Below are 13517 nucleotides of genomic sequence, written 5' to 3' on the forward strand. Positions count from 1 at the left end.
AATGGGGAATAAATCAAATTAATATCATTAATCAGCCATTTATTGTTTGAACCTTGCTTTAAGGCTCTTATTAAAGGGGTTGTCCACTACTAGGAAAACCCCTTCTCCCTCTAAATGTTTGCCGCCATTAAATTAAAAACCCCTATACTCCCCTCCAGTGCCGGCGCCATTCCAGCGGTGTCTGCACTCCCATTTCTGAGGTTCACAAAAGGTTGTTACATCACGTGAGCTCTAATCCCAATCAGTGCTGGCATTCAGATCGGGAAGGGGTTGTATTAGCACTAGACAGCCTCATTAAAAGGACTTAATCAGCAGGTTTGTGCTATGTAATCTGGCAGCAGCATGAGGAAGGGGCTGAGACCTGATTCCAGTGATGTAGAACTTAATTTAGTGGGTATAGCAGTTATGATAGAGTTATGGTTTTCTCAGCTGCAGATTTTGCAGAGCTCAGTTGTTGAGGTGTGTATAACTGTGCCCACACCACAGCTTTCTATTGTCCGTACAGACCAAAAGTTTAGACACACCTTCTCATTTAAAGATTTTTCTGTATTTGCATGACTCTGAAAATTGTACATTCACACTGAAGGCATCAAAACTATGAATTAACACATGTGGAATTATATACTTAACAAAAAAGTGTGAAACAACTGAAAATATGTCTTATATTCTAGGTTCTTCAAAGTAGCCACCTTTAGCTTTGATGACTGCTTTGCACATTCTTGGCATTCTCTTGATGAGCTTCAAGAGGTAGTCACCGGAAATGGTTTTCACTTCACAGGTGTGCCCTGTCAGGTTTAGTAAGTGGGATTTCTTGCCTTATAAATGGGATTGGGACCATCAGTTGTGTTGTGCAGAAGTCTGGTGGATACACAGCTGATAGTCCTACTGAATACACTGTTAGAATTTGTATTATGGCAAGAAAAAAGCCGCTAAGTAAAGAAAAACGAGTGGCCATCATTACTTTAAGAAATGAAGGTCAGTCAGTGCGAAAAATTGGGCAAACTTTGAAAGTGTCCCCAAGTGCAGTTGCAAAAACCATCAAGCGCTACAAAGAAACTGGCTCACATGAGGACTGCCCCAGGAAAGGAAGACCAAGAGTCACCTCTGCTTCTGAGGATAAGTTTATCTGAGTCATCAGCCTCAGAAATCGCAGGTTAACAGCAGCTCAGATTAGAGACCAGGTCAATGCCACACAGAGTCCTAGCAGCAGACACATCTCTTCAACAACTGTTAAGAGGAGACTTTGTGCAGCAGGCCTTCATGGTAAAATAGCTGCTAGGAAACCACTGCTAAGGACAGGCAACAAGCAGAAGAGACTTGTTTGGGCTAAAGAACACAAGTAATGGACATTAGACCAGTGGAAATCTGTGCTTTGGTCTGATGAGTCCAAATTTGAGATCTTTGGTTCCAACCACCGTGTCTTTGTGCGACGCAGAAAAGGTGAACGGATGGACTCTACATGTCTGGTTCCCACCGTGAAGCATGGAGGAGGAGGTGTGATGGTGTGGGGGTGCTTTGCTGGTGACACTGTTGGGGATTTATTCAAAATTGAAGGCATACTGAACCAGCATGGCTACCACAGCATCTTGCAGCGGCATGCTATTCCATCCGGTTTGCGTTTAGTTGGACCATCATTTATTATTCAACAGGACAATGACCCCAAACACACCTCCAGGCTGTGTAAGGGCTATTTGACCAAGAAGGAGAGTGATGGGGTGCTACGCCAGATGACCTGGCCTCCACAGTCACCAGACCTGAACCCAATCGAGATGGTTTGGGGTGAGCTGGACCGCAGAGTGAAGGCAAAAGGGCCATCAAGTGCTAAGCATCTCTGGGAACTCCTTCAAGATTGTTGGAAGACGATTTCCAGTGGCTACCTCTTGAAGCTCATCAAGAGAATGCCAAGAGTTTGCAAAGCAGTCATCAAAGCAAAAGGTGGCTACTTTGAAGAACCTAGAATATAAGACATATTTTCAGTTGTTTCACACTTTTTTGTTAAGTATATAATTTCACATGTGTTAATTCATAGTTTTGATGCCTTCAGTGTGAATGTACAATTCTCATAGTCATGAAAATACAGAAAAATCTTTAAATGAGGTGTGTCCAAACTTTTGGTCTGTACTGTTCATTGTATAGTGGCAAAGCTGCTAATCAGTGCTGGGGGTGATGTTGGACTAGGATCTAAGGGGTAAGGTTTCTCCTTGTGGAGAGTGGCACACCAGTATGAGGAAACTTAAATGCCTTGCGTGCTCCTCTGGGAAAATAAATATAGAAATTGTCTGTTCAGAGAGGAATAGTACTTGAACTCTATAGCGCCACCTATTGGAAGCAGCAATCCTACAAGTCAATATCGATATTAACGAGCCTTGTCATATGACTTAGGATAAAAGCCAAATCAGAATCCCTGTTTGCAGACACGGTGTTACAGGGTATTGCCCCTCATCAGTGCAAAGTAACACTAACACATAGAAGTCCTGATACCAGGTGAAGAGATATCTGTCAATCACTGATTAGGACCCCCCATGAAGCCCAGAAGGAGCAGGGTCTGCTATGAATACAGTACAAGCTATGTAAATATTTTTCCACATGCCTGTATATCTGTCTGTTAAGCCCCTAATGCTCTGTAACCACCTGCTGTCAGATCAAGTGCCATGTTCAATATGACAGGTTCCCTGTAAGTAGGGCACGTTTCCAGCTGTTGGCAGAGAAGACTGTAACTCTTGGTCTTTGCTAAGGAAGGGACATGTCTACAAACTGCTGTCACAATGTATTCTACCCTTTCACTGACATCAATTTTAGGCTTTATACACACATGCAACTAGGTTTAATATTGTGTGCTCAAAAAAAAAATCTTAACAGCAGCACATGGATGACTTCTAGGTGCCATCTATTTTTTCCTCACTTTAATAGACGTGGATGTGTGAATCTGATCCACAAATATGGCTTATCAACTTATCTACTGCTGCGCTGTTTGTCCTCAGGAGGAACAGATAGTAGAGCAGGGTGAAAGGTGGTACATGTGTACTTTATGCTGCACACTGCCCATCAACCGGAAGCACCAGCACCTTGGATAGTTGATGACTGCAGAACAGTCAAAGTGATTGTCCAAGATTGTAAAAAAAAAAAAAAAAAAAAAGATTGTTTAAAAAAAAGAAATAAATCCAATGTGATTTAATACCCCAGAGGAGCATTGCATGGCCTATAAGTCTCCTTACACTGGCATGTCACTCTCCGCAAGGAGAAATATTATTCCCTAGTCAGAGGTCTCTCATAAAACCAATTCAGACCTCATGCTTTGCACTGATGAGGAGCAACACCCCAAAACACGTTTCTACAAATTGAGATTATGGTTTTGCTTTTATCCTAAGGCTCATTAAAGGGTCAAGATTGACTTTTAGGATTGCTACTTCCAGTAGGTCGCACCAGAGTTCAAGTCCTCTTCCTTTTACATACTTGTAGACATATGCACGCTCTAAAGGCTGACAGGAGCACCCACTGTCTACCCTCGGAGCACACACATGATCCTCTTCATATGCTAGCCGTGATCATTGTCCGGCTAGTACCAAAACGTTGGCCATTTTTTGAAGCAGACCTTGCTGGTGGTGCAATAAATCACTTTATCTTCATTTACTTGCATCTATGAGTGCCATGGCTATTCTTGGAAATACAGATTGGGGACTTTTCCTGCCACTGAAGCCCTTTCTTTTAGCCAAGAGTGCCAACCATATCTACTACCTTGCTGCAATACCAGAAACAGCCTATGGGCGTAAGTGGCGCTGTTTATAGAGTTTAAAAAAAACAAAAAACAAAACAACACATTTTTTTCTACTTTTAGACAGCTTATTTTTTTTACATACAGGAGAGGGCTGTAAGGGCTTGCGTGGGGAAGTGCAGGAGTTGTTTCCTTGGCCTGCAGTAGCTCGTTGTAGTCTCACTGGTACTGTAGCTTTTACTAACTTCTTTATGTGATTTAGTTTTGTAGTGAATATTGTAGCTATTACAGTTTAATATTTAATGATCATTCCCCTTATACTAAGCTTCAGAAGACAATAACTGATCAGTTCTGACATGAGAAGGGAGTGGGCGGTCGGGATCGGCCAACTCTGATTTTGATGACTGTATCTAAGGAAATGTTTGTACTGGAACTAAAATGATTTGTGTTTAATGATCTGTTAATCCTCATGGTGCACGTATGACTCACTCTGGTCACCAGTGAAGACTTCTCATTCTTGGATCGGAGGTGATCACACGATCCTCAGATGGTTTTATTATATTACAGGCTGCTGAGCTCCGTATTATATGTACTCGGCATTCATAACTACCTAATAACTAAAATCCTGAACAAAATGCCCTTGAAGATCAGGTTTTGCTGCAGAAAATTTACGCAAAAAAAAACATTGTGTGTACATAGCCTTAGGACTGTTGCTAGGTTTGATTTAGAAACCTTTTACTCCTTTTTTTTCTGCTCAATGGGTGATGGTGACATAAAATACTGGGGGTGATTTTGGTAAATCATTAGTTATGAAAGCAAATGTTTAATTTAAGATGGTTCCAAAGGCACAAAGGTTTTGGAAAGAATAAGGCTAGGGTCACACGACCGTTAAACTCATCCGAGAGAATCGGGCCAGTTATGCAAATAACACTGATCAAACTCTGGATCTCAAAATTTCTACATCTTCTTGTGTAAGTCTGAGGAGATCGGACTGCACTCAGGTGTCATCTGAGTGCAGTCCGATGTTTTCCACAGATTCATGGACTTTCATAGCCCAGTGCAATCTGAATATCGGATTAAACTTGGGCATGCTGCCATTTTTATTCCCTGGAACGGCTCTGTCTGAGAAAAAAAATCGGACATGTGCAAAGCCCCATAGACTAACGTTGGTCCGAGTGTGATCCGATGTTTTGTCAGATCGCACTCGGACCGAAAATATGGCCTTCTGCACGAACCCTAAGAAAAATAATCTTTTTGCATATGAGAAAGAATAACACTCTTGTCTATGCACTGATTGTGGTATTGCAGCTCAACATGGCCGTATAAGCAAATCAGAAGTGTTATGAAAATCATTGCATGATTCTGTTTGATGCTTTCCTTTTCCCCTCCTAGTTTTTCTTTTTGCATGATTCTGTTTGATGCTTTCCTTTTCCCCTCCTAGTTTTTCTTTTTCTTTTGCCCAGTCAATATTCCCCTTTTTGGAGGAAGTCCTACTTTAAAACGAAAATCTTCCACCAGGTTTTTGCTATCCTATCTGTTAGGAGCATGATGTAGAGGCACAGACCCTGATTCCACTATTGTGTCTCTTACTGGGCTGCTTGTTGCAGTTTTGATAAAATCTGTTTTTTCTGCCGCGCATCTAACAGTTCTGTGAATACTGAGCTCTGTATCACTTCACCCACCCCACTGATTGACAGCTCACTGTGTTCAATGTGCATAGGAAACAGTCCAAATGATAGCCGGCACTCACATCAACTTAAAATAATTGCCTTATTGATCCAGTAGCATAAAAGGTGCAAAAAAATGGTTTAACAGCACAAAAATTAAAAAGGCAAAAAATAAATATCCGCTGCGCTCTCGGGCAACATGTTTGAGGACCTGCATGTTCCTTTGTCAACCATTTTTTGTACCTTTTTATACTACTGGATCAATAAGGAAATTATTTTAAGAACATCGTTTGGACTGTTGCCATTACCGGAGTAGTTTGCCATGCCCTGGACAGGTGCTAGTTGATTTGTTCTTTTTTTTTTTTTACATTATCTATCACTGTGCATAGGCAGAAAGCTGCCATTAAGTGATAGGGGTGGTTATATTGAGCTCATGAATAAGGAGAACTTCATATTAGAAGGTTTTCTAATCACCTACTCATAACCTACTGCTGATTGAAACAGTGATTTTATAAAATCTACACAAGCAGCCCAGTAAGTGGCATATCACTGGGATCAGAGTCTCTGTCTCTACATTTGCTGCTCTCAGATTATTTGGCAAAATCCCGGTGACAGATTCCCTTTAAAAATGTTGTAGAAGAGGGTAAAACATTCTGTAATTTCTACATAGCTCTGTGTTCTGACTAAGGTTACATTCACACAGGACATCTCCACCACAGGAGGAGGACCTGTCAAACTTGCATATTAGTCACTGCCACAAAATCAGGTCCGCAACTTATTTGTTAAGATAACGTTACCAACCCCTTTAAAGGGAACCTGTCACCAGGTTTGTCCCATGTGAGATAAGCCCACCACCTTTCATCCCTGATATACAGCATTCTGTAATGCTGTATATAAGCCACCAACCCGGCCTGCAAGGCAAGAAGAAGCCCTTTTATTATACTCACCTGTGGGCCGGTCCGGTCCTAGGGGCGTCGCTCATCTTGGTCCGGTGTCTCCTCTCTTCTTGTGATGCCATCCTCCTTCTTGCTTCGTGTGGGTGACGTGTCCCGTACATCATTCACACAGGGTCCCCGGCATCGCACTCCTGCGCAGGCGTACTTCTCTGCCCAGGTACTGCAGTATTAGAAGTGCTCCATCATTGACGCCTGAGGCCTGGTCTCCCCTGGGTAGGCGGACGCCCCCGTTTAGGTCTGTTTTATATTCCAGATGACAAGAGTGTTATTACTCCTCCTGTATATAATGTAGTGTTTCTGGAAGTTTGTCCTACATCGTTCAATGCTGAGAACAAAACATCTGTTTTTCAGGCTTTATTGTGGTTATAGCAGAATTTTTCTTTTCTTAATTATTGAAATATTCCTTTCCCCTAGTTTGGATTTGGAGGTATGAGCCAGCCTTGCATTGCTTTTGTTTCTCCATATATCGATCAGTGCTTCCATAAACTCCTTTTTCTTTTCTTTCTTTCCTTTGTACTTGTAATAAATAATAGAACTTGTCATAATACGGTACAGCAATTCTCAGCAAATTAAATGCCATTCATCATTGTAACCGTTACTTTAGAGTAATATTTTTCACTTTTTACTTCTGTTTATTTTAACCATTGATCTTCACTATGGCTGAGCTTATATAGAGGGTTGTTGCATTGAGGTAGCGCCCAGTTGATATTTTCCTGGTTCATGTACAGTATATCAAGTGCTATTACCCCATACACTTTTACCTTTTGTATGATGGGCAGGACCACTATATTCGTTCTCCATTTGGGGAACATTGTGAAGAAATAAATTTAAGTAAGAATTTGGTTCAGTTCACATCTGAGTTATTTTTGTTGAAATTCTCCTAAGGGACAACAATGAAAACTAATGGATCTCATTGGCTATAATGGGGTGCATTGGATGTCTATATTTTTACTAGATGGCTATTCTAGTTTGTCCCTTTTTTGGGGGTCTGGATCTGCAGCTTTATGTGGAACCTACAACGCACATGTGAAAATACAGATCTAATATACAGTCATACCCAAAAGTTTTGAGACTGACTCAAATTTAGGTTTTCACAAAGATTGCTGTTTGTTTTTATAGTGGTAATTTGCATTAACTCTAGATTGCAGCGAGGAGTGATCTGATAAATTGCAAAGTCATTCCTTGCCATGAAAATTATCTTTAAGAGGTTTGCTGCAGTTTATTTTTATTAAAAAGAAACAATCTGTACTCGCCCTTTCATGGATCCACCAGCAAGTCTCCACCACTGTTCCCATTGTCTGTCATTGGCTGGGGTGCTGACGTCACCTTGACAGCGCTGCATCCAATCAGTGACCTCAGCGATTCTGTCATTGTAGATGGGAACACCTTTCTCACGCCACTGAGCTCAATGATTGCTGCGCTGTTGATATGATTTCAGCACCAGACACCAGGACTCGCCGGTGGACTCAGGGAAGAGAACAACTGTTTCATCACAAATACTCAATTTCCACTGAATTTCAGCCCTGCCACAACATTACATGCTTGCATAATTTCAGTGATCTTCTTGTTAGCTCAGGAAAAAGTGTTAATGAGGACAAGGCAGCTGACAAATCAGCATGACAAAGTGATAAGAGCAGACTGGTTGTTTTAAAAGGGGGCTGGTGCTTGTTAACCACGGTTACCTCCAAGGAAACGTGCAGTCATTACTTTGCATCAAAAGGGCTTTACAGGCAATGACATTGCTGCTTGTAATATTGCCCCGAAATTAACCATTTATCAGATCATCAGGAACTTCAAAGTGTGAGATTCAATTCAATTTATTGAGGCTTTAGGGCTCTCAAGAAAGTCCAGCAAGTGCCACCACCATCTACTAAAAGAGGATTCCGCTCTGGGATTGGTTCTACACCAATGCAGAGCTTGCTCAGGAATGGCAGCAGGCAGATGTGCATTTGCTTGCCCAGTGAGGCGATGGCTTTTGGAGGATGACCTGGTGTCAAGAAATGTAACAAAGAATCCTCTTCTCTTCAAGATAAGCATTGAGGACAGATTGAAATTATGCAGCAATTACAGGAATGGACTGCAGAAGAAGACTGGGGTAAAATTATTTTTCTGAAACCGCCTTCAGACTATTCGGACATTGGGAAGAATGATTGTCCGGAGAAGAAAAGTGAGCACTACAATGAGTCCTAAGTCATGCCAACACCAAAGCATCCTGCGACCATTCTTGTGTGGGGGCTTTTCATCCAAAGGAGTGGGCCACCCACAATTTTGCCCAAGAACACTACCATGAATAAAGGATGGTATCTAAATATAATCTCCCAACTATCCAGGAGCAATTTGGTGAAGAACAATGCTTTTTCCAGGATGATGGAGCCCCATGTCATAGGACAAAAGTGATAACAAAGTGGCTTGGTGAACAAAACATTAAAATTTTGAGTCCATGGCCAGAAAACTCCCCAGATCTCAACCCCATCGAAAACCCGAGGTTAATCAAAATTTAAAACATTGCAAATTTGAGTAAAAAAAAATATAGGCTTGTTCCAAAATTTGCTTTTTTTCACCTATATTCTGATGTAGATTCAATAATTTCGCTAAATAATTTTAAATCATCATGTTGCAGTAAGACTTATTGCATTTGCTCTTACTAAGAAGTGGAACAATGGCACTTCTTGATGATTTTACGTTGGATGAGCTAACATACACTACCGTTCAAAAGTTTGGGGTCACCTAGACAATTTTGTGTTTTCCATGAAAACTCATAATTTTATTTATCAAATGATTTGCAAAATGATTAGAATATACTCGTATAGTCCAGACATTGACAAGGTTAGAAATAATGATTTTTATTAGAAAGAATTTTCTCCTTCAAACTTTGCTTTCGTCAAAGAATTCTCCCTTTGTAGCAATTACAGCATTGCAGACCTTTGGCATTCTAGCTGTTAATTTGCTGAGGTAATCTTGAGAAATTTCACCCCATGCTTCCTGATCCTCCTCCCACAAGTTGGATTGGCTTGATGGGCACTTTTTGCTCCCACAACAACTCAATGGGGTTGAGATCTGGTGACCTCGCTGGCCACTCCATTACAGATAGAATACCAGCTGCCTGCTTCTTCCCTAAATAGTGCATGCATAATTTGGAGGTGTGCTTTGGGTCATTGTCCTGTTGTAGGATGAAATTGGCTCCAATCAAGCGCTGTCCACAGGGTATGGCATGGCGTTACAAAATGGAGTGATAGCCTTCCTTATTCAAAATCCCATTTACCTTGTACAAATCTCCCACTTTACCAGCACCAAAGCAACCCCAGACCATCACATTACCTCCACCATGCTTAACAGATGGCATCAGGCACTCTTCCAGCATCTTTTCAGTTGTTCTGCGTCTCACAAATGTTCTTCTGTGTGATCCAAACACCTAAACTTTGATTTGTCTGTCCATAAAACTTTTTTCCAATTTTCCTCTGTCCAATGTATGTGTTCTTTTGCCCATATTAATCTTTTCCTTTTATTAGTCAGTCTCAGGTATGACTTTTTCTTTGCTACTTTGCCCTGAAGGCCAGCATCCCGGAGTCGCCTCTTCACTGTAGACGTTGAAGACACATAAGGTCAATGTCATGGTCTGCAAATAGTCTGGATCTCAATCAAATTGAAAATCTTTGGTGGAAGTTGAAGAAAATGGTCCATGACAAGGCTCCAACCTGCAAAGCTGATCTGGCAACAGCAATCAGATAAAGTTGGAGCCAGATTGATGAAGAGTACTGTTTGTCACTCATTAAGTCCATGCCTCAGAGACTGCAAGCTGTTATTAAAGCCAGAGGTGGTGCAACAAAATACTAGTGATGTATTGGAGTGTTCTTTTATGTGTTTGTTTTTCATTATTCCATAATTTTTTCCTCAGAATTGAGTGATTCCATAATTTTTTCCCTCTGCTTGGTCTGAAAAAAATTACCCTTACTCAGTACCACATTTTTAATCTTGATTTATTTTAGTGTTTCTTAAAGCCCTAAAGTTGCCATTTGAAATTACTTTAGTTTTGTGCCATGTCTGTGATCTGCTTTTTTTCAACAACATTAAACAACTGAATGAACATCCTCCGAGCCCGGTGATTCCATAATTTTTGCCAGGGGTTGTAGTACACACCGTTGTAGGAAATCTTCAGTTTCTTGGCAATCTCTTGCATGGAATTTCTAAGAACAAGAATAGACTGTCGAGTTTCACATGAAAGTTCTCTTTTTCTGGCCATTTTGAGAGTTTCATAGAACAAACAAATGTAATGCTCCAGATTCTCAACTAGCTCAAAGGAAGGTCAATTTTATAGCTTCTCAAATCAGCCAAACCATTTTCAGCTGGGCTAACATACTTGTGCAAGGGTTTTCTAGGGGTTTCTAAACATCCATTTGCCTTCTTACATAGTTAGCAAACACAATGTACCATTAAAACACTGGAGTGGTGGTTGTTGGAAATGGGCCTCTCTACACCTATGTAGATATTGCAATAAAAACAAGACGTTTGCAGCTAGAACACTCATTTACCACATTAACAATGTATAGAGTGTATTTCTGATTCACTTAATGTTAGCTTCATTGAAAAAAAAGGTGCTTTTCTTTCAAAAATAATGAAATTTCGAAATTACCCCAAACTTTTGAACGATAGTGTATATACTTTGACATTAAATGCAAATTACACTTTTGCAGTTGATTTTGTTTATTGCACTCATTGGAGGAAAAAATAAAAATATATTAATTTGGACTCTTTCTTGAATAAAATATGGAATTATTTTGTGTATACAGCTCCTATGTAATCATATGAGTTCTTGTGGCTACAAGCAAATGCTTTAAAATAAAATTTATCAAACTAAATGTGCCAGAATGTGTCTTTCATGACTAGCACCATATTTTTTTTGCACTCTTTTTACATCTTGTCCAGTAAGGGTAAATGGACTGATGGGGCAAAAAAAGGGACAAAATTGCGGCGTACAGTTCTGGCAAAAAGTAAACCAAATAATAAGTGTAAATTTAGACCGCACAGTCTGAAAAGTAGACAAGCATCACAGTCTCAATTACTCTGATAAATTTGGCACATTTCAAGACTGTGCATTCTAAGTTTGTACTGTCTAAGAATCAGACCGTTTTGATTAATACGCCCCTTAGTGTAGTCTGATCGTCACCTTTATATGTAATCCTTGCATCTATGTTCCTTATATCCAAACATGACAAATGGGAAGTTATAATACTGTTTGAAATTGTATATTCCTTTTAAAGGACAGTATCGCATCTGACTGTTATGTACCACATACTGGTTAGTGGACCTGAGTGCTCAGTATGTAGCTGATATGCCAGGCTTGGCATGTCACTCTCCACAAGGAGAAACGTTACCTCTTGGATCCCGGTCAGAAGCCTCTCACCCAGCCAAACCAGATCTCACACCTTGCACTGATGAGGGTCAGCACCCCGAAACACCGTCTCTGCAAATTAAGATTCTGGTTTGGCTTTTATCCTAACTCATGTGGCAAGGCTCGTTAATGGGTCGATATTGACTTTTAGGATTGCTGCTTCCTATAGGTGGTTCTAGTGTTCTAGGTTATATGCATACACAAGGACCTGTTGAAGCACCAGTTGGTGAAAAACGTCTGTCGTCCTGTAAGCATTCAATTCACCCGTGCAAACCCTATGTTTTAATTTTCTAATAAAGAAGAAACGTTTTAAAGGACTGTGAGTGCAATTTTTCCTCTATTTTTTCATGCTAGAGTTCTAGTCCTCTTTCTCTCTGAAGAGGCAATTTGCGTAATCAGTATGTAACCTTCATCCCTAATGATATTTAGGGTCAAAGTTGTAATTACTTCAGACGTACATTCCATTGAAATTTCCTTTTTTTTTGTATCAAAATTGCATCCTTTTGAAGTGTGGACTTAACGTTTTCCAGTCTGATGATACGTGCTCTGTTCTGATTTAGTATTTGATCTTCAATTTAAGGGAAAAAGAAGAGGACTACAATCCAAAGGGTCCAAATATCACCATCCCTTAAATCAAAGGATGAGGACATTCCTAAGAAGAAACAATCAGAGGTAAGACTGACTGTCTTCTTTTGTGGGGTGGGGGTTGGAAGGATAGTGCTTCTCTGGACAATAGAGGGGCAACATCAAACCTTTATTCCGGTAAGGCCACGGCTTCACTATCAGTATTCGGTCAGTATTTTTTCTCAGGAGTGGGAATCAAAACCAGGTGAGGAACAATCAGAGAAAAGGTAGAATAGAAACAAGTCACCAATTCTGCATTTATCACCCACTCCTGGTTTTGTCTCCCACTCCTGAGAAAAAATACTGACCGAATACTGATAGCGGGGCCGTGGCCTAACAAGTTATATAAGAATATGGACAGTAAGATATCTATATTTCCTTACAGGGTGTATTACTTTTTTTAGCTAATTCCTCTGTAGTATTTTTTTATATCTTCATTAAAATTCACTTTTATTTATGTTAATTCTTTTTCACCTCAAACGCTGTGATCTCAATTATCTGTTAAAATCTGTTTTTGATTGAAGGACTCCCATTTTATATATATTTTTTTTATTAAATGTGTGTATATATGCATGTAATGTAGTGTGAGTGTATTAAAGGTGTTGTCTGGTCTAAATTGATAAATCTTCAATCACTCTGTGTGTCTGCAGACTTATGAATCCCCCAGCGCTTGCACTGTGCGTTGTGGGGGTTCGCCGGTTTCTGAACTGGGACCAGCAGGTACGTATGTGTTATGCATACTCCCAACCAGAACCCGACTATTGGGTGTGGCCTCGCTCCTTACACTTGTATGGAGCGAGACAGTGTCCATCTAGAGACGTGGCCGTCCAGTGGGCGTCTCTGCTTCGCTGTGACGTCACCACAATTGTGACTAGCCAGCTCACTCTATGCTCTTCGTGTGAGCCGGAAGTCTCTTTTACAATGAAAACCTATGGTGCCTCGTTCTGACTCTCCATAAGCTTACAGTTTAAAAGCGACTTCCAGGTCATGCGCAACGCAGTGTGACCCGGACTGTCTGCAGAGAGGTGATGTGACTGAAAAGAGGAGAAAAACGGCTCTGGACCCAGAGAGAGCGGTGGTAGGCGAGTATATAATACACACACACTACATTAAATGCATATATACACACATTTGATTAAAAAGTATAAGTGGGATTGCTGCTTTAAGTG

General features: G+C 40.6%; 1 protein-coding gene across 1 annotated transcript in view; it reads left to right on the forward strand.

Moving 5' to 3' along the window:
• Positions 1–13517, forward strand: part of APLF (aprataxin and PNKP like factor) — a 236393-nt gene that overhangs the window by 130149 nt on the left and 92727 nt on the right. The window contains exon 6 of the mRNA XM_073672188.1: positions 12305–12396. Coding sequence (XP_073528289.1) covers positions 12305–12396 — 92 coding nt within the window. The remainder of the gene's footprint in view (positions 1–12304; positions 12397–13517) is intronic.

Source organism: Phyllobates terribilis, unplaced genomic scaffold, assembly GCF_046119375.1.
Source record: "Phyllobates terribilis strain yellow unplaced genomic scaffold, ASM4611937v1 Scaffold_3__8_contigs__length_932513732, whole genome shotgun sequence".
NCBI lineage: Eukaryota > Metazoa > Chordata > Amphibia > Anura > Dendrobatidae > Phyllobates > Phyllobates terribilis.